Genomic DNA, 21,672 nt, shown 5'->3' on the forward strand with positions numbered 1-21,672 from the left:
TCTCCATTGTGTAATTGGATGAACAATATCCCTCTGTCCGTTTGTCTTTTCTGTCAGCGTAGGATTTACTCTCATGGACAATTAATGAGTAAAAAAAGTAATATGCAACGACACCTGCAGTGGCACTTCTGGCCTCTAGGGGCATGAGTTACTTAACGTAGTACTGCTGAAACACACTGTGAACAATGCAATGAAATGTTCTTGGATGAAAAGAATGTGCAAACTCACTTTTATACAAAAAAAAAAATGATTTAAGCGACTGGGTTCTGGTAGACTGGAGGTCCCCCCGGCTGACCGCCCTCCTGTCCGTCCTAACCGCTCGACCTCGACTCTGCTGGACACAATGGGGGTGGACATCAAGATTTGCCATGAGCTGGTGCGACAGTGCAAAGCCAGTCTGGACAAGGCGGAGATGCGGCAGACGTACAGGGCAGGCGCTGTCCCCGGCACCATGTAAGTGCTCACCACCGGTCACACCAGGACGACTATAGGACACGATCATGATCAGAATTTGATGTTCAGACACCATTAACGTGCAACTGAAGACCAACCTCAGCCATATTTGCGGTTTGAAATTGCCGCTGATGTGGGCGGACTGTGGGGGGAAGCGAGAGCGGCGTCGAGTAAGAGTAACTGACATTTCCACGGTAACGCTAAGTGCTAATAACACTCGCTCCAGATGCTTTGTGGATGTAATACAGAAAACCTACACTTTCTCCTTCGCTGGGCATGATCAGGGTGATCAGGGAATGATCCGCTGATCAACTCTCCGGGAGCTCATGATGTGGAGTTCTACTTCACAAAATCAAAATTACATTTACTTTTTAGCCAAAAGGGGGCAGTACACACAGGTTCAGCCAATGTAAGTGTAAAATATACTTAATTGACCGCATCAGATACACAGTTTAAAAGCAGAAAAAAGTTGGATTGGCCTTTAGTTGCTCTTTAAACGTCCCCTTTTTATTAAATGTGATGTTGTATGAGCATCTAAAATTCTACACCTACATCTACCTTTCATAGAGAATTAAAACTATTTTTTTTTTTTTTCTGTAACCTCTTACCGCCCGCCTGAACCAAATGCATTCTGTCCGCTTTGGCTATAGGTCTGTGTAACACCTCACTTGAAAGCTGAGACCCACAAAACTGATCTTTTTCCTCGCGTTGTTGCTGTGTTGTGTCACCTTTGTTGTTGAGTTTTTGTCACATTTTTGTTGAATTTTCGTCACATTTTTGTTGAATTTTTGTCACTTTTTGGGTGAATTTTTGTCACATTTTTGTTGAATTTTTGTCACATTTTTGTTGAGTTTTTGTCACATTTTGGTTGAATTTTTGTCACATTTTTGTTGAATTTTTGTCACATTTTTGTTGAATTTTTGTCACATTTTGGTTGAATTTTTGTCACATTTTTGTTGAATTTTTGTCACATTTTTGTTGAATTTTTGTCACATTTTGGTTGAATTTTTGTCACATTTTGGTTGAGTTTTTGTCACATTTTTGTTGAATTTTTGTCACATTTTTGTTGAATTTTTGTCACTTTTTGGTTGAATTTTTGTCACATTTTTGTTGAATTTTTGTCACATTTTTGTTGAGTTTTTGTCACTTTTTGGTTGAATTTTTGTCACATTTTTGTTGAATTTTTGTCACATTTTTGTTGAATTTTTGTCACATTTTGGTTGAATTTTTGTCACATTTTTGTTGAGTTTTTGTCACATTGTTGTTGAATTTTTGTCACATTTTTGTTGAATTTTTGGCACATTTTTGTTGAAATTTTGGCACATTTTTGTTGAATTTTTGTCACATTTTGGTTGAATTTTTGTCACATTTTGGTTGAATTTTTGTCACATTTTTGTTGATTTTTTGTCACATTTTGGTTGAATTTTTGTCACTTTTTGGTTGAATTTTTGTCACATTTTGGTTGAATTTTTGTCACATTTTTGTTGAATTTTTGTCACTTTTTGGTTGAATTTTGTCACATTTTGGTTGAATTTTTGTCACATTTTGGTTGAATTTTTGTCACATTTTGGTTGAATTTTTGTCACATTTTGGTTGAATTTTTGTCACATTTTGATTTCTGTCACATTTTTGTTGAATTTTTGTCACATTTTTGTTGAATTTTTGTCACATTTTGGTTGAATTTTTGTCACATTTTTGTTGATTTTTTGTCACATTTTGGTTGAATTTTTGTCACTTTTTGGTTGAATTTTTGTCACATTTTGGTTGAATTTTTGTCACTTTTTGGTTGAATTTTTGTCACATTTTGGTTGAATTTTTGTCACATTTTTGTTGAATTTTTGTCACTTTTTGGTTGAATTTTGTCACATTTTGGGTGAATTTTTGTCACATTTTGGTTGAATTTTTGTCACATTTTGGTTGAATTTTTGTCACATTTTTGTTGAATTTTTGTCACATTTTTGTTGAATTTTTGTCACATTTTTGTTGATTTTTTGTCACATTTTTGTTGATTTTTTGTCACATTTTGGTTGAATTTTTGTCACATTTTGGTTGAATTTTTGTCACATTTTTGTTGAATTTTTGTCACTTTTTGGTTGAATTTTGTCACATTTTGGTTGAATTTTTGTCACATTTTGGTTGAATTTTTGTCACATTTTGGTTGAATTTTTGTCACATTTTTGTTGAATTTTTGTCACATTTTGATTTCTGTCACATTTTTGTTGAATTTTTGTCACATTTTTGTTGAATTTTTGTCACATTTTGGTTGAATTTTTGTCACATTTTTGTTGATTTTTTGTCACATTTTGGTTGAATTTTTGTCACTTTTTGGTTGAATTTTTGTCACATTTTGGTTGAATTTTTGTCACTTTTTGGTTGAATTTTTGTCACATTTTGGTTGAATTTTTGTCACTTTTTGGTTGAATTTTGTCACATTTTGGTTGAATTTTTGTCACATTTTGGTTGAATTTTTGTCACATTTTGGTTGAATTTTTGTCACATTTTTGTTGAATTTTTGTCACATTTTGATTTCTGTCACATTTTTGTTGAATTTTTGTCACATTTTTGTTGAATTTTTGTCACTGTTTTGGTGCTTTTTGTCCCAGGAAGCTTTTTGATTAGGGTAAAGCCAAACTGGAGAAAATGGGATCCGTTCAGGTGGGAGTTAAGGGGTTAAATTGTTAAAATAGTTACTTTTCAGATTGTACATAGCACACTCATATTTGATGCTAATGTAAGTATCCATTAGTATGTGGTCATTGATTTATTTTAAGGATGGACAGGTCACGGAGGGGTCAGTCTGCGGTCACTGAGAGGACAACACAAGCATGGACCCGAGCACGTCAGGTAACAAACCCTCTGAGTTTCTCTCTTCATAGCTGGCTTCCTCTAAGTTAGATAAGACTTTCAGCAGGTTATAGCTTGTTACTGATACCAGAAACCGATACCACTTGACGTGCATATGTTCAATTGGAAAAACCCTGAAGTAATTATACTGACTTGTGCCTTTGTAAATGCAAATATGATATAAAGCACTTTTCGTTTGTTCTCCTGCGACAGGGTGCTGGTAGACTGGAGGTCCCCCCGGCTGATCGCCCTCCTGTCCGTCCTAACCCCTCGACCTCGGCTCTGCTGGACACTATGGGGGTGGACATCAAGATTTGCAAAGAGCAGCTGCGACAGTGCAAAGCCAGTCTGGACAAGGTGGAGCAGGCACATGGGGCAGGCTCTGTCCCCGGTACAACCACTCACCTCCATGCACTCTCACTTACCAGTACAATCAATGCGTTTTTGTTGTTTTTGTGGTTCTATTTTTGTCTGCTGAAAGAATTCTCTGTAATTATTTTTTTCTCTAGATCTGCCAGAGTTTCCACAGGCAGTGGGGCCGCCTTCCACCCACTACCGCCTGTTCCGAGACGTGCCTGAGGACTGTGAGTGGGCCAGGAACCTGGAGAGGCAGCTCCGAACCGGCGTGTTTGAACTGATGCCAGAGGAGGAGCTGGACGCACTCATGAGCTACCTGATCGACGGGCCGTCCCAGTTCCAGTCTGCTGTGGGTCCACCCGAGGGGCCCACTCTGTATGAGTCTGCTGTGGGTCCACCCGAGGGCCCGTCCCAGTACCAGTCTGCTGTGAGTCCACCCGAGAGTCCGTCCCAGTACCAGTCTGTGGATCCACCCGAGAGTCCGTCCCAGTACCAGTCTGTGGGTCCACCCGAGAGTCCGTCCCAGTACCAGTCTGTGGGTCCACCCGAGGGGCCCACTCTGTATGTGTCTGCGCTGGACCTTTTCCCTTCTAACAAATCACAGGTACGATGCCACAGGAAAGGTTTGTTTATGAAGTAAAATGAGCTCTGGGTCTGAAAGGTTTCCTCTGCTGTACGGCTGGAGGATCTTCCTTAAAGAGGGGGTATTCTGCTTTTTTCAGTCCCATAGCACCAGTCTATATCACACTACAATGATGACAAACCTTCTGTTGGTCTGTAAATGCAGTAATTTAGAATAACTGCCTTGTATGAAATGTCTCTCTCAAAATGGCTGTAGTGAATGTCTTGAAATAGGCCTCTGTCTCTTTAAGAACCTCTGAGCCTTTCCGACACGCCCCCTCCACACGCTGTCTGTGGCATCAGTGGGGAGGGGGTTCTGCTGAGGAGCAGTGGTTGGTTACTCGGCTGGTGACCAAAGCTCGGAGGCGTCTCCAGGAGGTGGGGGCGTTCCTAGGAGGACTCAGGCAAAGCTATCCCTAAAATGGCCGCCATCAGAGTTTTTACAGATTACTGATAAGACTGTGACTCTGGCCTTGGCTGAGGTCAAGAGTTCAGACACTGTTGTTTCAGACATTTGGTTCATGTTTGGGTTTTATGTGCTGAGGCAGAGGCAGGTTCAGTCTTCGAGTCCGTTCTCAAACCATCTCCTTGTTTGGCGTTTGAGATGATGTTTGTGTGTCTCTCCTTGAGGACCTGGGGCTGAGCAGAGCAGGTCAGATGGAGACGGACTATAGCGACTATACTCAGGCAGGAGGCACCAGAGTGAGCAGTGAGGAGGTCCTCAGGGGCCCGCCACACCCATCTCAGTAAGACACACTCAGAGCAGGACAACGCATTACAACAATCAATAAGTACTCACCACAGGTCACACCAGGACAATTGTAGGATATGATGTGTTGTTTTGTTTATTGTGTGTTTGTTTTTTAACCTCTTAACTCCCACCTGCACATGTTTTCTCCTGTTCTCCAAATTCTCCAAATCTAAAAGCTTCTTCAAAATAGCGACAAAAAACGAGCAGAAAATAAGGATGTAAAATGACAAAAATGTCAAAAATCCAGCAAAAACATGACAAAAATTCAGCAAAAAAGCGACAAAAACCCAGCAAAAAAAGACAAAAATTCAGCAAAAAATGACAAAAGAGCAGCAAAAAAGCGACAAAATCCAGCAAAAAAAGTGACAAAAATCCAACGAAAAAGTGACAAAAATCCAGCAAAAAAGTGACAAAAATCAAGCGAAAAAACGACAAAAATCCAGCAAAAAAGTGACAAAAATCCAGCAAAAAAGTTAAAAAAAATTCAGCAAAAAAGTGACAAAAATCCAGCAAAAAAGTGACAAAAATCCAACAAAAAGTGACAAAAATCCAGCAAAAAAGCGACAAAAATCCAGCAAAAAAACGACAAAAATCCAGCAAAAAAAGTAACAAAAATCCAGCAAAAAAGTGACAAAAATCCTGCAAAAAAAGACAAAAATTCAGCAAAAAAGTGACAAAAATCCAGCAAAAAAGTGACAAAAATCCAGCAAAAAAGTAACAAAAATCCAGCAAAAAAAGACAAAAATCCAGCAAAAAAAGACAAAAATCCAGCAAAAAAGTGACAAAAATCCAGCAAAAAACGTAACAAAAATCCAGCAAAAAAAGACAAAAATCCAGCAAAAAAGTGACAAAAATCCAGCAAAAAAAGTAACAAAAATCCAGCAAAAAAAGACAAAAATTCAGCAAAAAAAGACAAAAATCCAGCAAAAAAAGTAACAAAAATCCAGCAAAAAAAGACAAAAATTCACAAAAAATGTGACAAAACAGCAGCAAAAAAGTGACAAAAATCCAACAAAAAGTGACAAAAATCCAGCCAAAAAGTGACAAAAATCAGCAAAAAAAGTGACAAAAATCCAGCCAAAAAGTGACAAAAATCCAGCAAAAAAGTGACAAAAATCCAGCAAAAAAGCGACAAAAATCCAGCAAAAAAACGAAAAAAATCCAGCAAAAAAGCGACAAAAATCCAGCACAAAAACGAAAAAAATCCAGCAAAAAAGTGACAAAAATCCAGCACAAAAACGAAAAAAATCCAGCAAAAAAGTGACAAAAATCCTGCAAAAAAAGACAAAAATTCAGCAAAAAAAGACAAAAATTCAGCAAAAAGTGACAAAAATTCAGCAAAAAAAGACAAAAATTCAGCAAAAAGTGACAAAAATCCAGCAAAAAAAGACCAAAATCCAGCAAAAAAAAAGACAAAAATTCACAAAAAAGTGACCAAAGAGCAGCAAAAATGTGACAAAACAGCAGCAAAAAAGTGACAAAAATCCAACAAAAAGTGACAAAAATCCAGCAAAAAAGTGACAAAAATCCAGCAAAAAAGTGACAAAAGTGCCATAAAAAAAGTGACAATGGCACAGAGGAGAGAATGCATTTGGTTTTGGCGGGTGGAGTTTAACTGGACCTCGAGTCTGCAATTAAAGTTTGATGATGATCATGATATTCAGAATTTTACAGATGGAGAGATGATGAGGATAAATCTGTCAACCCAAGTTCCCATGAATGTAGTATCTGGTACCTTTACCCTGGACAGAGACGGAGATCAGGGTGTGTTCTGATTCACTGATGATGTTTTCTCTGTCAGCGCTCTGTTGGAACTGGAAGTGGGGGAACTGTCCAGCATCACACTCTCTACTCCTCAACCTCACAGGATCTTGAGGGAATTCTTCAACAGAAAACTGGCCCCTTGCAACAGCACCCCCCGAAACCCAGGTCCCAGCACCACAGTCTAATCCGGCTCTGCCTTTACACTGACTGACTCTGCGTCCCTCTCCTCCCAGGTGTCCAGGGCGTCTCCGAGAGCCGCGGTTCAGCCCACAGTCCCCGGAGCCTCGGCACAGCTGTGGTCGCGCCGGCACAGCTCTCTGTAAAAACAACTCTGCATATTTAACCATGCACCACGAGAGAAATGTGACCTGGTTCTGCTTCATTCCAGTTCCAGCCGTCGGAGGAGGAAGACTCTGACGGAGACGAGGATGAAGGCGAGAAGGAAACACGATGGGCTCCGGAGTTCGGTACTTGTTATGTCTCTGTCCATTCCAGGCGACGGGAGGGAAATGACTTCACACTCACGATCCACATAAGTGTCCTCATCTCTTCTTAGAGCCTGATGTGGTAGTCGAAGCGGAGTTTGAGGAAACATCTGAAGAAGACTCTGAGGAAGAGGTAGAGGAAGCACCTGCTGCAAAGACGGAGGGAACAGCAGAAGAGGAGGAGGACGGAGAGGAAGACCTGGAAGCTGTGGGAGAGGTTCTCGGAACGGCAGGGTTTTGTGAAGGAGATGAGGAGGATGAGGAGGAGGGAGACTCTGAAGGATCAGCTGCAGAGTTCTCTGGAGGAGATGAGGAGAGAGAGTCAGAAGGATCAGCTGAAGAGTTCTCTGGAGGAGATGAGGAGGGAGACTCTGAAGGATCAGCTGAAGAGTTCTCTGGAGGAGATGAGGAGGAAGAGGATGAGGAGGGAGACTCTGAAGGATCAGCTGAAGAAGTAGAAGAAGAAGAGGAGTTTGGAGATGAAGAAGACGCTGAGGATGCAGCCAACCCCAAAGACAAGGAGCTTTCTCTTGATGTCCAGCTGTTCCCCAGGTACATGGACAACCTCACAACCTCGGGTGAAGTGTTGCTTTTAGAGGCTGGTGATACGCACGTATAAGTACTTCAGATACTTCTCATTGTGCTTTTGTTTTCACGTCTCCAGGGCTCGCTCTGGAGCAGGACACCTGCCACAGGACGTCACTGAGAAGAAGGTTCGACATGATCACACGTTGGTTGGAATCAATAATGTTTTAGCGGATAGTGGCGTAATAACGGTTAAAGTAAAGTCATTGTTTTCGCGAGCCTGTAGGGAACTTTTTTTTTTCAATATTTTCCATCTGAAACTACACGGAAACACACTGGAGTCTGTTCAAATTAATATGGGTTGTTTTGATCATGATTTCAGTCTTACAAGCAAATCTACGGCTTGTTCAATAAAAACATGTGATAAATGCAATATTTTATACGATATATGACAGATGACAGTTTTATTTGGGTCGCAGAGTGTCGTTAAGGTAATGTTGGGTCTCGGAGCCGGACCACTTTAGAACCACTGATGTAAAACATTGGCATTTGCAAAAAAATGGTCCTTAACTTTAGGCTTCCATGGTGAGGTTCTCTCGTGTACTTCTCAGGACGCTGCAGCCGGTCATAAAGGAGCCTCCGGAGCAGAAAACAGAGAAACTCAGTGTTCAGGAGACAGTCGACCTCCATCTCCTCCCCCTGAGCGCGAGGAGAACCGCGGGGCACCGTACGGAGCAGGTGATCAGATCAGTGAGAGTAAAGAGATGGGGGGACATATAAAACTTCTGAGTGAGTGTTGTAAGTTTGGACCTTGTTTCAGACGAGCCTCGATTGGCGTCTCCACGAGAGGCGGAGCTTCTGTCGTACAGTCTCAGGTGCGTCGCCGTGAACACGTCTTTACATTCACTCTTTCCCAGTTCTTTATTCTCCATTGTTCACAGAGCACATTCCACTCTGGACGAGATTCTGGAGGCTCAGACCCTGGACTGAACCCTTTCATATCGTCTTGAACTTGTATTTGCTCTTGGTTTTCAGGGTTTTGTGAAGCTGTAACATGTTTGAATCGACCAGCTGGAGTAAATTGGTTGTACTTTGTTTAAAGTACTAAGTAACAAGTAATGTGTGAGTACATGCACTGAATGAGAAGAAGTGTTTTGTTCTTAAAGGAATAGTTAAGTTTTTCTATTCTGAGATCTGTTCTTACCTGAGCTTAGACGAGTTGATGTGTACCTGTCTGGTCTTTGTGTGCGCTCAGTCACGCAAAAAGAGCAAAGATGTTGTTAGCGTTTGGCCTCTCCCAGTGTTTTTCTAAACTTGTGTGAAGTCAGTCCCCCCATAGTGTCCGATTTCTTCAAAACGGTGTCATTCGTTTGTGCAAATAAAATGAGCGTTTGTGCCACTTCGTTTTTGAGGTATTGATCGACTGTGGATCCTTCAGCATCAATAATTGGTTTTCATGTTCTTTACTTTTATTAAACTTCCGTCTTTTTCCTGATTTTCAGCAGTTTTCAACTTTTCCAAGACCCAAACCAAGACCCGAACCACGACCCAGACTAAAACCACGACCCAGACTAAAACCACGACCCAGACTAAAACCACGACCCAGACTAAAACCACGACCCAGACTAAAACCACGACCCAGACTAAAACCACGACCCAGACTAAAACCACGTCCCAGACTAAAACTAAGCAAAGACCAAGACCCGAAACAAGATCGGACCAAGACCCATACCAACTAAGAACCAGACCAAGACCCAAACTAAGACCAGACCAAAACCCGAACCAAGACCAGACCAAGACCCGAACAAAGATCAAGACAAAGAACCAAACCAAGACCAGACCAAGACCCAAACTAAGACCAGACCAAAACCCGAACCAAGACCAGACCAAAACTAGACCAAGACCCGAACAATGATCAGACCAGGACCAAGACCCGAGCCAATTACCAATCAACGATCAATATCTCAAAAACGAAGTGTGCACAAACGCTAATTTTATGTGCACAAACGAAGCACAAACGAAGCACAAACGAATGACACCATTTTGAAGCAAATCGGACACTATGGGGGGGCTAAACTTCACACAAGTTATTCCTATAGCTCCAGACGGGGATGAAGTTGGAAGCGACCGAGCTCTTCCACGGACACAAAGACCAGACGGGGACGGATCAACTCGTCTAAGCTCAGGTAAGAACACGTCTCAGTCTGGAATAACGGGGGTGAATTCACTAGGAAGCTGTGGTTGTTTTTGATGATCGTGACTTTAGTGCTTGTGTTAAACGTATCACTTTTCCTCTTCATGTTTATACTTTGGTTGAATATATTGTGTTTTGTTGTTGTTCCGGTTTGGAAATTGTACTGATTTAAATCAATCAATCAACCAAAATAAACCGTTCATTTATTCAAGGCTCCATAATGGCTTCCTCTGTCGGCCCTGTCTTTGTCATCAAAGTAATGTGAAGTAATGAGGCCGAGTACTTTACCCACTGCAGTGAGTGAGTACTGCGCCTCATATGATCAAATATATTTCATTACAACAGTGGTTTTGTGGAAAAAAAGCCAACTTCATGGACTCCAAAACAAACCGACATCTGTTCATTTCAGAAACTCCCTCCACTTAAAGGGACTATACAGAGTTTAAAAAGTCAAAATGAAGTATTTTCCTCCCCCTACATGTTCCTCCATGTCCTCATGTGTAGATCGAGCTCAGACCTGTTCACCACAACGGCCTCTGAAATCCTGCACTGTCAGAAAGGTGTTACTTTGGGTCAGAAGTGCCGTCATGCACGAGCTTAATATAGAAGCTGCAGTTACACGTATGACCTGAGGTGGCAGTAGTGAGTATATAATGGCTAACTTGCGTCTAACCCCTTTAACCTCTTAACTCCCACCTGAACCGAGAGGATCTTTTTCCTCACGTCATCAGATTTTTTTCCATCATTTTTTTGTTGGGTATTCAACTCATTTTTGTAACTTTTTTTCGTCACTTTTTTGTCACATTTCCATCACTGTTTTCGTCTCAGTTTTGTTGCTTTTTCACAGAAGCTTTTGGATTGGGGTAAAGCCAAACTGGAGAAAATGTGCTCGGTACAGGTGGGAGTTAAGGGGTTAAAGGTCCTATATCCTGCTAAATCGACTTTTTGGAGCTTTTAGCCATGTTGTTTTGCTATTTCCTTATCAAAAACACCCCCAGAGTGGTTTGTGGCTTCATTCACACAGTTCTCATTAATCCTCCTGAATCCTGCTCTGAGCGGCTGCTCCGCCCTCTGCTGGAAACCACTGAGTTATGATTTAGTCATAGTGTCAAACAGGAAGAGCACAACTTCTGTGATGTAATGCCTTACGGACTGATTTTAATTTATAAAACAGCTTAAAAAAATAATAATTATATATACATTTAAAAAAAAGTAAGCGCTTCCAGGTCAGGGCTGGGCTGAAAACAAACACAAAACAAACACCCCTGACGTCATGTTTGCTCTGAAGGATGTGAAGATGGAGCTCTTTCTAAACTACTCTGGACTCACCTGTTCTTTATTCTTACCTCACGATAATGTCACGGAGAAAATGTATTTGCCATAATGAAGCTGTGTTGCAGATGTTCCCCCTTATAACTGTATTGTGAAGTAACGTCACTTATTGCTGTGATATTTATATTTATTTTACTGCTAATAATGCACGGGCGGATCCGCTCAGAGAGAGGGGGCGGAGTTAACTGAATCCAAGCGTCTTGACTTCCGGGTTTGCTAAATACCCCCAGAAAATACTTCACATATTTCTCACAAAAAATAGTATTCCATAGTGGTAGAGGTACAATATATTACATAAATGCCTGTACTTTACTTTGGGAGATCCTTTAAAACAACACACGTCAAAGTCTTTTATTAAAAATACTTTCACAATTTGACAGAACATTTACAAAACTTCACCTGCGACTCCAGGTCAATCCGCTTCAGGACGAGCGACATATGGAATAATGTCACGGTAACAACTCGTTTGGTCCCATTACCCAGAATCCTCTTGGTGATTTCCTGCTTCAGTCACAGGTCATTCACGTGTGACATGTTTCATAAACCAAAGAGGAAAAGGGTGATAATCACAAACAGGGCTGACACATAATGACTATAACGACTTTCAGTAAACAAAACGTTTCTGGGCTCATTATTTATCTACATTTATTTGTATTTTTCTAATGTAACGCGTTTAACCCAGAGGAAGTTTTGTCTCAGGTATTTCAGATTCACTGTGGGAGATTTTCAAACAAAGCTGAACTCTTTAAGCTTCAGAGTTCGTTCCTCACGAGTTTCCAGCCCGACTCGACATTTTGTTTTTGTGACCGGCCTAATTACAAAGCATTATCAGCTTGTATTTTTTTAAATATTATACAATTTATTTGCAAAACGCTTCATAAAATGTGGGTCATTATGAATATTTCGTCGCTTTTTTGTCTGAAAGAGCAGGACTTAATCACAATAATCATAACAATGTCCAGGGGCGGACTGGGACTGAAAAACAGCCCTGGACTCAAATTAGCTTTAATGCCTTAGCGGAGCACATTTTCTCCAGTTTGGCTTTACCCAAATCTAAAAGCTTCTCGACTGGAGAGCAACAACATAACGCCTCATTTTGAAAGCTAAGACCTACAAGAGTGATTGTAACTTTTTGTCAAGTCGCCACAATTTTTAACCTCTTTTTTTGTCATTACTTTTTTGTGGCTTTTTGTTGTGTTTTTGTCACGTTTTATCATTTTTTGTTGTGTTTTTGTGGCCTTTTCGTTGCTTTGTTGTCGTGTTTTTGTTGACTTTTCATCACATTTTCCGTCACTTTTTGTGTTGCTTTTCCGGCACATTTTTGTTTTCTTTTCATCCTCTGTTTCTCGCTAATTTGATGCTTTTCTTTTTAGCTTTAGATTTGGGTAAAGCTCGGTTAAGGCGGGACCGGTGGCCCTAGAGCCAGTGGCCCTTCTGTGCTCTTCCAGAATGGACATATAGATACAGACGGCATCTCGTCATAGAAGGGGGCGTGGCTTCGCAGAGGGGGAAAATAGAATCTTCAGGGAAACACAATTTTTCACTCTTTTTAGCCATTTTCTGGTGGAATATCAACTTATTTATCACATAAATAAAGTCAAGGGCAAATCAGGCCCATATGGATATTTTCTCACAGCAGATTGTTCAGTAGAAGCGAAAAAATGGCAGTTGTAGCTAGTGCTAGCTAACCGTTAGCATTAGCCCGATGCTAACATGTAGCATATTGTTAGCATTCTCCGTTATTTATATATTTATGGGCTGTTGAACCACTTTGCTCCCCCCATGTCTTTGTTTCTTTCTTTAGTAGAAACTATATTCATAATTCAGCGTTTGTTAAAGTAGTTTTTGAATAATTAGAGAAAGTTTAGATTTTTTCAAAATTGTTTTCCCTCTTAACTGTTTTCAAAAATGACCATATATGGGCGATTCCAGAGATGCGTCTGTTTCTATGGCCAGTCCACCCCGACAATGTTTGCTCTTGTGTCACAAACTAATGATGCCATTCCAACAGAAACAGATTCAAGCCACGGTTTTGCTCAAAGAAAAGTTCTAACGTGTTGTCTCTTCCTGCTGTAACTGTCCAGGCTCCGCCTCAGGCCCAAAGTCACTCAAGTGTTTCCTCTGGAGTCCAGCCCTTTGCAGACGTCTGTGATTAATGTTCATGAGGACGGTCCGGGAGCAGCGGCGTCCGGCGGATCCTGAGACAAACACAAACACAAACATTTACAACGAGCTGTTCAAAGACCGGCTCAGGATCCAACACAGATATAAGAACTACGATGTGATTAACTTAAAGAGGGGGTATTATGCTTTTTTCAGCCACATAGCACCAGTCTATAGCACACTACAATGATGACCAAACCTTCTGTTGGTCTGTCAATGCAGTAAATTAGAATAACTGCCTTGTATAAAATTGCTCTTTCAAAATGGCGTTAGCAAATGACTTGAAATAGGCTTCTGTCTCTTTAAGAACCTCTGACCCTTTCCGACACGCCCCCTCCACACGCTGTCTGTGTCATCACAACAACACTCCGCTTGTCTCAACTGTATTGAAACTACGATCGGTGCATTTTAATTTTTATTGTTGGAAAGGACCTACTGTTTATCACTTTGTGAACAATGGCCACACAGGATATTATTTGGAAACGAACCTTCCACACCGGACGCTTGGAAAGGGCTCTTGCCTGAAAAATAACTGCTGTTTGGAGGCTATCTCTTTGCATCTGCCATGCCCTATGGATCTCTAACTATACCCCCATGGACGACACCAGGATCTGCAGGAGCCCATACCATTCAAAGACGGACATTATCTGTGCAGGTGGACAATGTTTTTTCGAGGTTACCCCGTTAGCTTGTTATAATCGACTACAGCTCATTGTTGATGAAAAGTCTGTAATAAACCACACATGTGTAAAGCCAGGCTCATTGTGTGATCATCGTAAAGGCTGCTTCAAGTAGTTGCCTGCTTTATTGACGTTATTTGTGCATAATATGCTGCCTGTTTTCAATGAATGTTGTGAAGGTGAAGGTTGTTAGCTTGTCGCGGCTAATAGTGCCTTAGCTCCGGGAGAAAACCACTCGGCTACGACTCACTGTAGATGAAATGTGAGCAATAAACTACGAAATCAACAAGCCCGGCTCAGTGTGTGATCATCATAAAGGCTGCTTCAAGCAGTTGCCTGTTTTAGTGACGTTTTCAATGCATAATTTGCTTGTATTCAGTGAATTTTCCCGTTAGCTTGTCGCGGCTAGCTTGTTAGCTCCGGGAGAAAACCACTCGGCTATGACCCATTGTAGATGAAATGTGAGCAATAAACTTCCAAATCAACAAGCCTGGCTCCGTGTCTGATCATTGTTAAACGGTTCTTTATGTGTGTGGTGGTTTTATTGACTTTATTTGTGCATATTTCTCGTTTCCACGTGATGACTCGAGGTTTAGCTTAGCATTAGCTTTCTCCGGAGGCTCTGTGCATCATCAAGGCCCAGCGCAGAACCAGACACTGAAATAAGTGTTCTTGTCACCGGTTTTAATCCTGGGTGTTTAGGTAACAGAAACACTGATGTGTGTCTTTGTAAAAGTCTGCTGTGGCTCCGGTTCACAACACATGAAGCTAATCCTCCATGATGACTCTGTTTACATCTTAGGGCTAGACACTGCGGGGAGGGGGTTCTGCTGAGGAGCAGTGGTTGGTCACTCGGCTGGTGACGAAAGGTCGGAGGCGTATCCTGGAGGTCGAGGGCGTTTCCTGAAGGAATCAGGCGTTTTATCCCTAAAATGGCCGCCATCAGAGTTTCTACAGATTACTCGAAAATACGTGAATGTGCCAAGGCAACACTTCAGGCATGGTTTTAATGAGGGAATGACTTAATAACATGATGTAAAGCTTGAAAAAGTCGATTTTGCATAATAGGCCCCCTTTAAAGCTCTGGGTCCTTCTCTTTCAGAACAGACCGTTATCAGGGTAAAAGTAAAAACCCGGCGCTCCAGAGCTTGTATCGCTCTTCAACTGACTCAAGAAGTGCTTCACTGTTCGAGTCGTGTATCGAAGCGGCTCATCGTTCCTCTGCCGCCTTTTTCAACATGTTTCTGGTCCATATAAAATCATTAGTGATAAATAAATGTGTTTCCCATTGAACCCTTGTGTGCCCCACAATGCAGAGCTACACTCGTGGTCACCTGGGCTCATTTTTGAGCCCATTTTGTTTCTCTAATATCTCAGTCATAAAATAACATTTTGAAATAAATGTGGGTTCTATCTTTGACTTCATAAAAATGCACTGATAGTAAATTTACCAGTTTTTATTATTTCTTGAGTCGGGACATGTTTATGTAAAAAAAAATTTGAGCCAAAAATGTCCCTGTAACACTGAAAATCCTGTAGTGGATATAACTCCAAGTATGTGGTGAATTGGGCACTGGGAGAGGCTCAAAGGTAGAGCAGGTTTGTTTTTTGTTTTTTGAAAAAACTTGAATTCAGACATTTTTACAATAGTTACAGGGCCTAAAGCCTGAAAACAGCAGCAGCTCTCCATTCATTTCAATGGCAGTGTCCTCCATGTCTGTGATTCCAGCTATATTTTTGACTTTTGCCTTTCATACAAACTTCATTTCAACTCCAAATCCATAACTTTTTTAAACATAGACTCCACAGAGCCTCCACTACATGCACATGTACCACATTTTGAATTCAGTCATTTTTTCATAGTTTTAGGACCTAAAAACCAGTGCTATAACCCAGTTTCGAAATATAGCCAAACTCTTATTTCAGGAAAGTTTCTATATTCTCATCAAAAAATCTGCTCAAAGCAGATTTTACATCTTAATTCATGAACTTTTATCAAATTATTAAATGTCCAGTGCAGTTTGACAGTGAAAGTAAAGCACAGTAGAGCAGAATGTGTTTGGAAAAACAAAGCTTTAAAAGTTATACAAACAACTGATATTCTATAAACACCAAACAAATGCACATTTATTTATACAAAATCATCTTTTTTGATCATGATCTCTCCTAAAACTACTCAGACACTGAAATGCATCAGATTTTATGATCTGTGATCAAAGTTGGAGTGTTCACAGCCTTTTGTCTCTGCAGGTGAACAGTAGAGCAGCTCATGTTTGGTTCAGGTGACGTTTATAAACACTCAAACTAAACTGTACTAAATACAGCTTCAGCTCCAACACAGAGACAACACATCACAGTGAACATGTTCCTGGACCTTTAGAACAAATAAAAACACAACAAATAAAAACACAAACACAGTAAGTCCGAGAGTCCGCACAGACAGGTTTACATGAACATAACACAGGCCGTTCATCTGCAGAGACAAAAGGCTGTAAACACTCAAAACTTTATCACAGATCATAAACTCTGATGCATTTCAGAGCTGTGAGTAGTTCTGGGAGAGATCATGACCAAAAAAGATGATTTTGTATAAATAAATGTGCATTTGTTTGGTGTTTATAGAATATCAGTTATTAGTGTAACTTTTACAGCTTTGTTTTTCCAAACACATTCTGCTCTACTGTACTTTACTTTCACTGTCAAACTCTGGTCCTCTGGGATGGAAACATAATAATGGTTTCATATTTGAAGCACAAATGAAGTCGGTACAAAAGGTCAAAGACAGAAAAACCTGAGGATCGGCTCATGTCCATTGAAATGACCCCAGGTGACCACGAGTGTAACTATTTGTTCTCATTCAAATGTATGAGAAAATTCAAAAATTGCATTAACACAAAATTTTGACGATTTCCAATTGGAAACTGACCAGAGAGTCTGAGTCATCCTCAGATTTCAATTTTTGATATTTTATGACTGTTGTTTGTTCAGGATTTGGTGTTTTTTAACAAATAAAAAACATAAAAATGTAGTATCAGGCCATTAGTCTGAAGATAGAACCCAAACTTATTGAAAAATGTTATTTTATGACTGAGATATTAGAGAAACAAAATGGGCTCAAAAATGACCGACAAAGTGGCGACACAAGGGTTAACCGCGTTCATGTGGAGACAGTGTTTGCGCCGCTGAGGGTCAGAATAAACGCTTTTCCTTTTCTTCACAAAGTCCTGCTTTTGAAGCGCTGAGCACATGTGGACGTTTGACCAGGAGAGGGAAACGTATCTGTTCACCTGGAGCTCCGCCTTGTCCTGCAGCTCCTTCAGCACCTTCTGGGCCTCCTCCAGGTTGGTGCGGATCGAGTCCATGGTCTGTCTCTGGTCCGAGGCCAGTTCCTGCACCTGTGAGCTCAGAGCCGCGTGATGGGCCTTGATCTCCGTCAGCTTCTTCAGCAGGACCGCGGGGTTCTCCTGAGGAACACGAGGAACATGAGGAACATCCAGTACATCTGCACACAGAACCTTAAAGGCACCAGATGTGTGGTCTGCACTGACCTCTGCCGAGCCGCCGCTCTCCGAGGTCTTGTTGATGAAGTCGAGTTTGAGGCGCTTCTCGATGTAGTCCAGGTCCGCCTCGGATTTCTGAAACTGAGGCACAACGCAGAGGTTTACAGATGAGGAGACACAGACTCCGCCTCTGGGAACGCCCACAAACGGTCAGGTGGGAGGCACAAGTGTGAAATATGTCGTCTACAACAGGGGTATAATTAATCAAAATTCAATTACGATTATTACACTAGACGATCACAAAAACAGCATCATCGAGAACAAACGATTATAAAGGATGTTCCCACTCGTCGGTCCTGCGCGGTTTGTGTGACGCTTCTGATCAGCTGAAACACCAGCCTGACAGAACTGTAAATAACATCGTACTAATATTTTTTATACCTAACTCTTAGATAAAGCCACTGTTAAAGGAACAGGCCACCGTTTTTACATACTGAGATGCCACTTTACTGGCATCCGCACAGTAAAGTGAAGATTACTGCTCGGATTTCGAACTACTCCTGGTATTATTACGCCTTACAATATAGTCCCCCCTTTTATCCGCTTAGAAAATCCACATTGTTTAATTTTGTGTAATTATACTTTGTAGTGGAACACTTCACGTAACCATATTTAAATAGGGAAAACGTGGAAGAGCTTGGTAGCTTCTATCTTGAACTGTTTTGGAGCTATAGAGGAGAGAGGGAGAGGCTAAATGCTAACGCCGTCTGCGCTGTGTTTACGTGACTGAAGGCACGGGGGAAGATCAGACAGGTACACATGAACTCGTCAAAGCTCAGGTAAGAACATAGCTCAGTATGTAAAAACAGTGGCCTGTTCCTTTAAAAGCTCACCTTGTGCTGAAGGAGAACAGCTGTTGAGAAGCCTCGACATCCTTTGCTCAGGCCCTGGTTTTGTTTAGTAGAAAAGTCTAAAACTCTTCTTCAGGAGCAGATCTCAACGGAGCTCAAAGCAAACTCTTATTACTTCAGCTGCTGAGATGATTGTTTCTGTTTCCTTCGTATTTCCCTAAACGCTCAGGCTTTGGTCTGACATAAAAACATTAGCGCTGTGTGATGATGTCATCAGGCTGGTTGGACAGGTGTGAGGGCTGGCCAGCAGGGGGCAGGTGTCCCTATAGGATTAGTTTAGAAACGTGAGCATATTTAAAAATGCTTTTATTGTCCAAAGAAAATGTCGTCCATAGTTGTTTTTAAAATAATAATTAAAAAATGAATAAATAAAATAAAGATTTTTTTTAAGGCAACAAATAATCATTTGAATAATCGTGATTTCAATTATTACTTAAATAATCGTGATTATTATTTTTTCTATAATCGAGCAGCTCTGGCAGAGGCCGATTTTCTTATTGTAAACAGACCGAGGCCGAAGCCTCTGATTATTCGCCCAAAGTAAACACAACACTGGAAACATGACCATCATGAGATAAATGACTTAAAATTGCCTGAATTAAAGTTCTTCTAAGTTGAATTTGAGTCGGTTTGAACTAATCCAAGACACAAATGCGACAGCGCCAATGGAACAAGAATAAAACCCACTTGGAATCAGACAAATAATTGTTTTTCACTTGAAATGACACAAAATTATCTGAATTAAGAGAATAACAACGACTAGAGGTTTTATCTCATCTAAGACCAAACCAAATCTACTCAAATCTTAGATTTAATCTCTTAATTCAAGTAGATTTATGTCATTTCTTCCTGAAAACGATTATTCTTTTTCCTGTGCACTTCTTTCAAATGCCAGTGTTATGACCTAATGTGGTGCATTGACAGTATTTCTACCTTATTTTCTCCCATTTAACTCTAATAATGTTAAAAGTATTTGTGTGATAATGTTTCTCAAAATCATCTTGGGGGCCAGAGGTGCTGTGCCAGAGTGCCGGATTTGGCCCCCGGGCCTGATGTTGCCTCCCCCTTGTCTACAAGATGATGTTGGTTTTGCTGTTTGGAAGATTTTCAAATTTACAATATTGAGTTTATCTCCAATGTAAAGAAATGTGGGGAAAAATGGGGGGGAAAAATCGAAAAATTGCTTAAACTTGGGAAAATATTACATAATAAATAACATGGGGGAAATTGCTCTAAATATGGGGGATAAATTAGAAAAAAAATGTGGAAAATATTCAAATTGGGCCTTGATTTGAGCTATTATTAAACACTGCTGCTTTAACTCCACATTAGGACCACACTGAGCTGAAACACCGCCTTCACACCTTCATTTCTGACACATTTTTGTGATTTATTTCGCGCTTGAACCGGGTTTTAAAGTGACATGATTTAAGCTAACTCTGTTACTCTGTTACACCGGGTCGGGTTTATCGTGTTCGGCCGCGTCTTTGTCCCGTTTTTATGTAAATAACACCGACCCCAGAGAGAATAAACGTCCTCCTCGGCCTGTTCTGGAGACATAAAGGATAAATTAATAAATAAAATAAGTGTATTCCTCACCAGAGCCTCCAGTTTGTCCACAGAGGCCTCCATGTTGCTCTTCCTGCCGCTTCTTCTTCCGGTATAATGTGGCGCAATGTCGCCTCCTGGTGGCCGAGGTTATTACGGCCGCACGAGGGAAAACAGTATAATACACACACAAAATGTTACTGTTTGCACTTTTTTCTTTTGCATTTTCAAAAAATCATCTGGAATATATGGTTTTAACTCTTAACCCCCGCCTGAACCGAACACATTTCCTCTAGTTTGGCTTTACCCAAATCTAAAAGGTTCTTGGAAAAAACAACAAAGTGACAAAATTTGTAAAAATAAATAAATAAATAAATAAAATAAATAAGTAGAAATACGTGATCAAAAAGCAACAAAAAACGCCAGAAATATGACAAAGAAAAAATAAGAAAAAAAAGAAGGTTTAGATTTGGGTAAAGCTGAACTGGAGAAAAGGCGGTAAGAGATTAAAGATGTCGGTCTTATAGCTGGACCTGACTTTTTGTTGTTGTACATTTATTTTTCCCTCCACAGTCGTATGTTATAAACACAGATGATTTGGGGGGGGCTAAAATATATATATTTCCTTTCTTCTGCAGATTATGAAATGTTTTCTATAATTTAAAAAAAAATTAAATGTGATATTTAATTTTAATGTGATTGATCGAGCAACAGCAGAAGTGTTCTGAGGTTTGTTATTATTATTTACAGAACAGAGCTCTTTACTTCAGGTCAAATGTCATTATTTTTTCTTCTTAGAAAACACTAAGATAGTTGTTTATTTAAAAATTAATCTGCCTAAAGTTTTGATCTGCTTTCGTGGCAAAAATCAGCGAAAAATAATTGACCAACATGTGTTTATTTGTAACGATTGTGGCCAAAACTTCCTGTGAAAAACAGGGTTATTTTACGGTCAATATTTTTGTCTGACAAATTAAAATCATGTAAAGATCTATAATCTATAATCTTTATATCAGGGGGAGGCAGGTCTGCTTGGCGGAGGCCGATTTTCTTCATTGCACAAAGCACCATTTTCCTACGAATGCCAGCATTTCTGTACATTATGGTCATACCGTTAAACGATGAAAAAAAGTTTAGGTTCTACTGATATCTAAAGCAGATACCAAAAAATCAAACAAATGATTTGTTTTTCTTTCCATTTTTTCAATTTCTTGCCCAATGTTTGCCCCATTTCACCCAATGCTTTTTCTTATTATTATTTTTCCCCATTTTTTTTCTTGTTTTCACAATTGTTTTTCCTAAATCATTCCCTATTTTTGCCCATTTTTTCCCCAAAAACAATTTTAACCCGATTTTCCCTCATTTTTAGCCATATTTACCCCAAAATGTTTTCCCATGTTTAGAACTTTTCTGTCATTGGAGCTGAACCCGATATTGTAAATGTGCAGATCTTCCACACATTATTGCTCTGTTTTCTGGTTCTAGACGGCACATATTTTAGTATAAATGTCGGATAAAGCATCGTTCAGATATTGAACGGTGCC

At 40.3% G+C, this 21,672-nt stretch overlaps 1 protein-coding gene across 1 annotated transcript; it reads right to left on the reverse strand.

Annotated features, from left to right (window-relative positions):
* Positions 1 to 13,371: 13,371 nt before the first annotated feature.
* Positions 13,372 to 20,235, reverse strand: ska2 (spindle and kinetochore associated complex subunit 2). The gene is made up of 4 exons (XM_079566253.1): positions 20,180 to 20,235; positions 17,718 to 17,810; positions 17,457 to 17,633; positions 13,372 to 13,524 (listed from the first exon to the last, which is right to left on the reverse strand). The coding sequence occupies exons 1-4, from the start codon at positions 20,210 to 20,212 to the stop codon at positions 13,486 to 13,488; spliced, it is 342 nt and encodes a 113-aa protein (XP_079422379.1). The 5' UTR covers positions 20,213 to 20,235; the 3' UTR covers positions 13,372 to 13,485.
* Between the last annotated feature and the right edge of the window lie 1,437 nt (positions 20,236 to 21,672).

This window comes from Gobius niger (genome assembly GCF_951799975.1).
Source record: "Gobius niger genome assembly, chromosome: 11".
In the NCBI taxonomy this organism is placed as follows: Eukaryota; Metazoa; Chordata; class Actinopteri; order Gobiiformes; family Gobiidae; genus Gobius; species Gobius niger.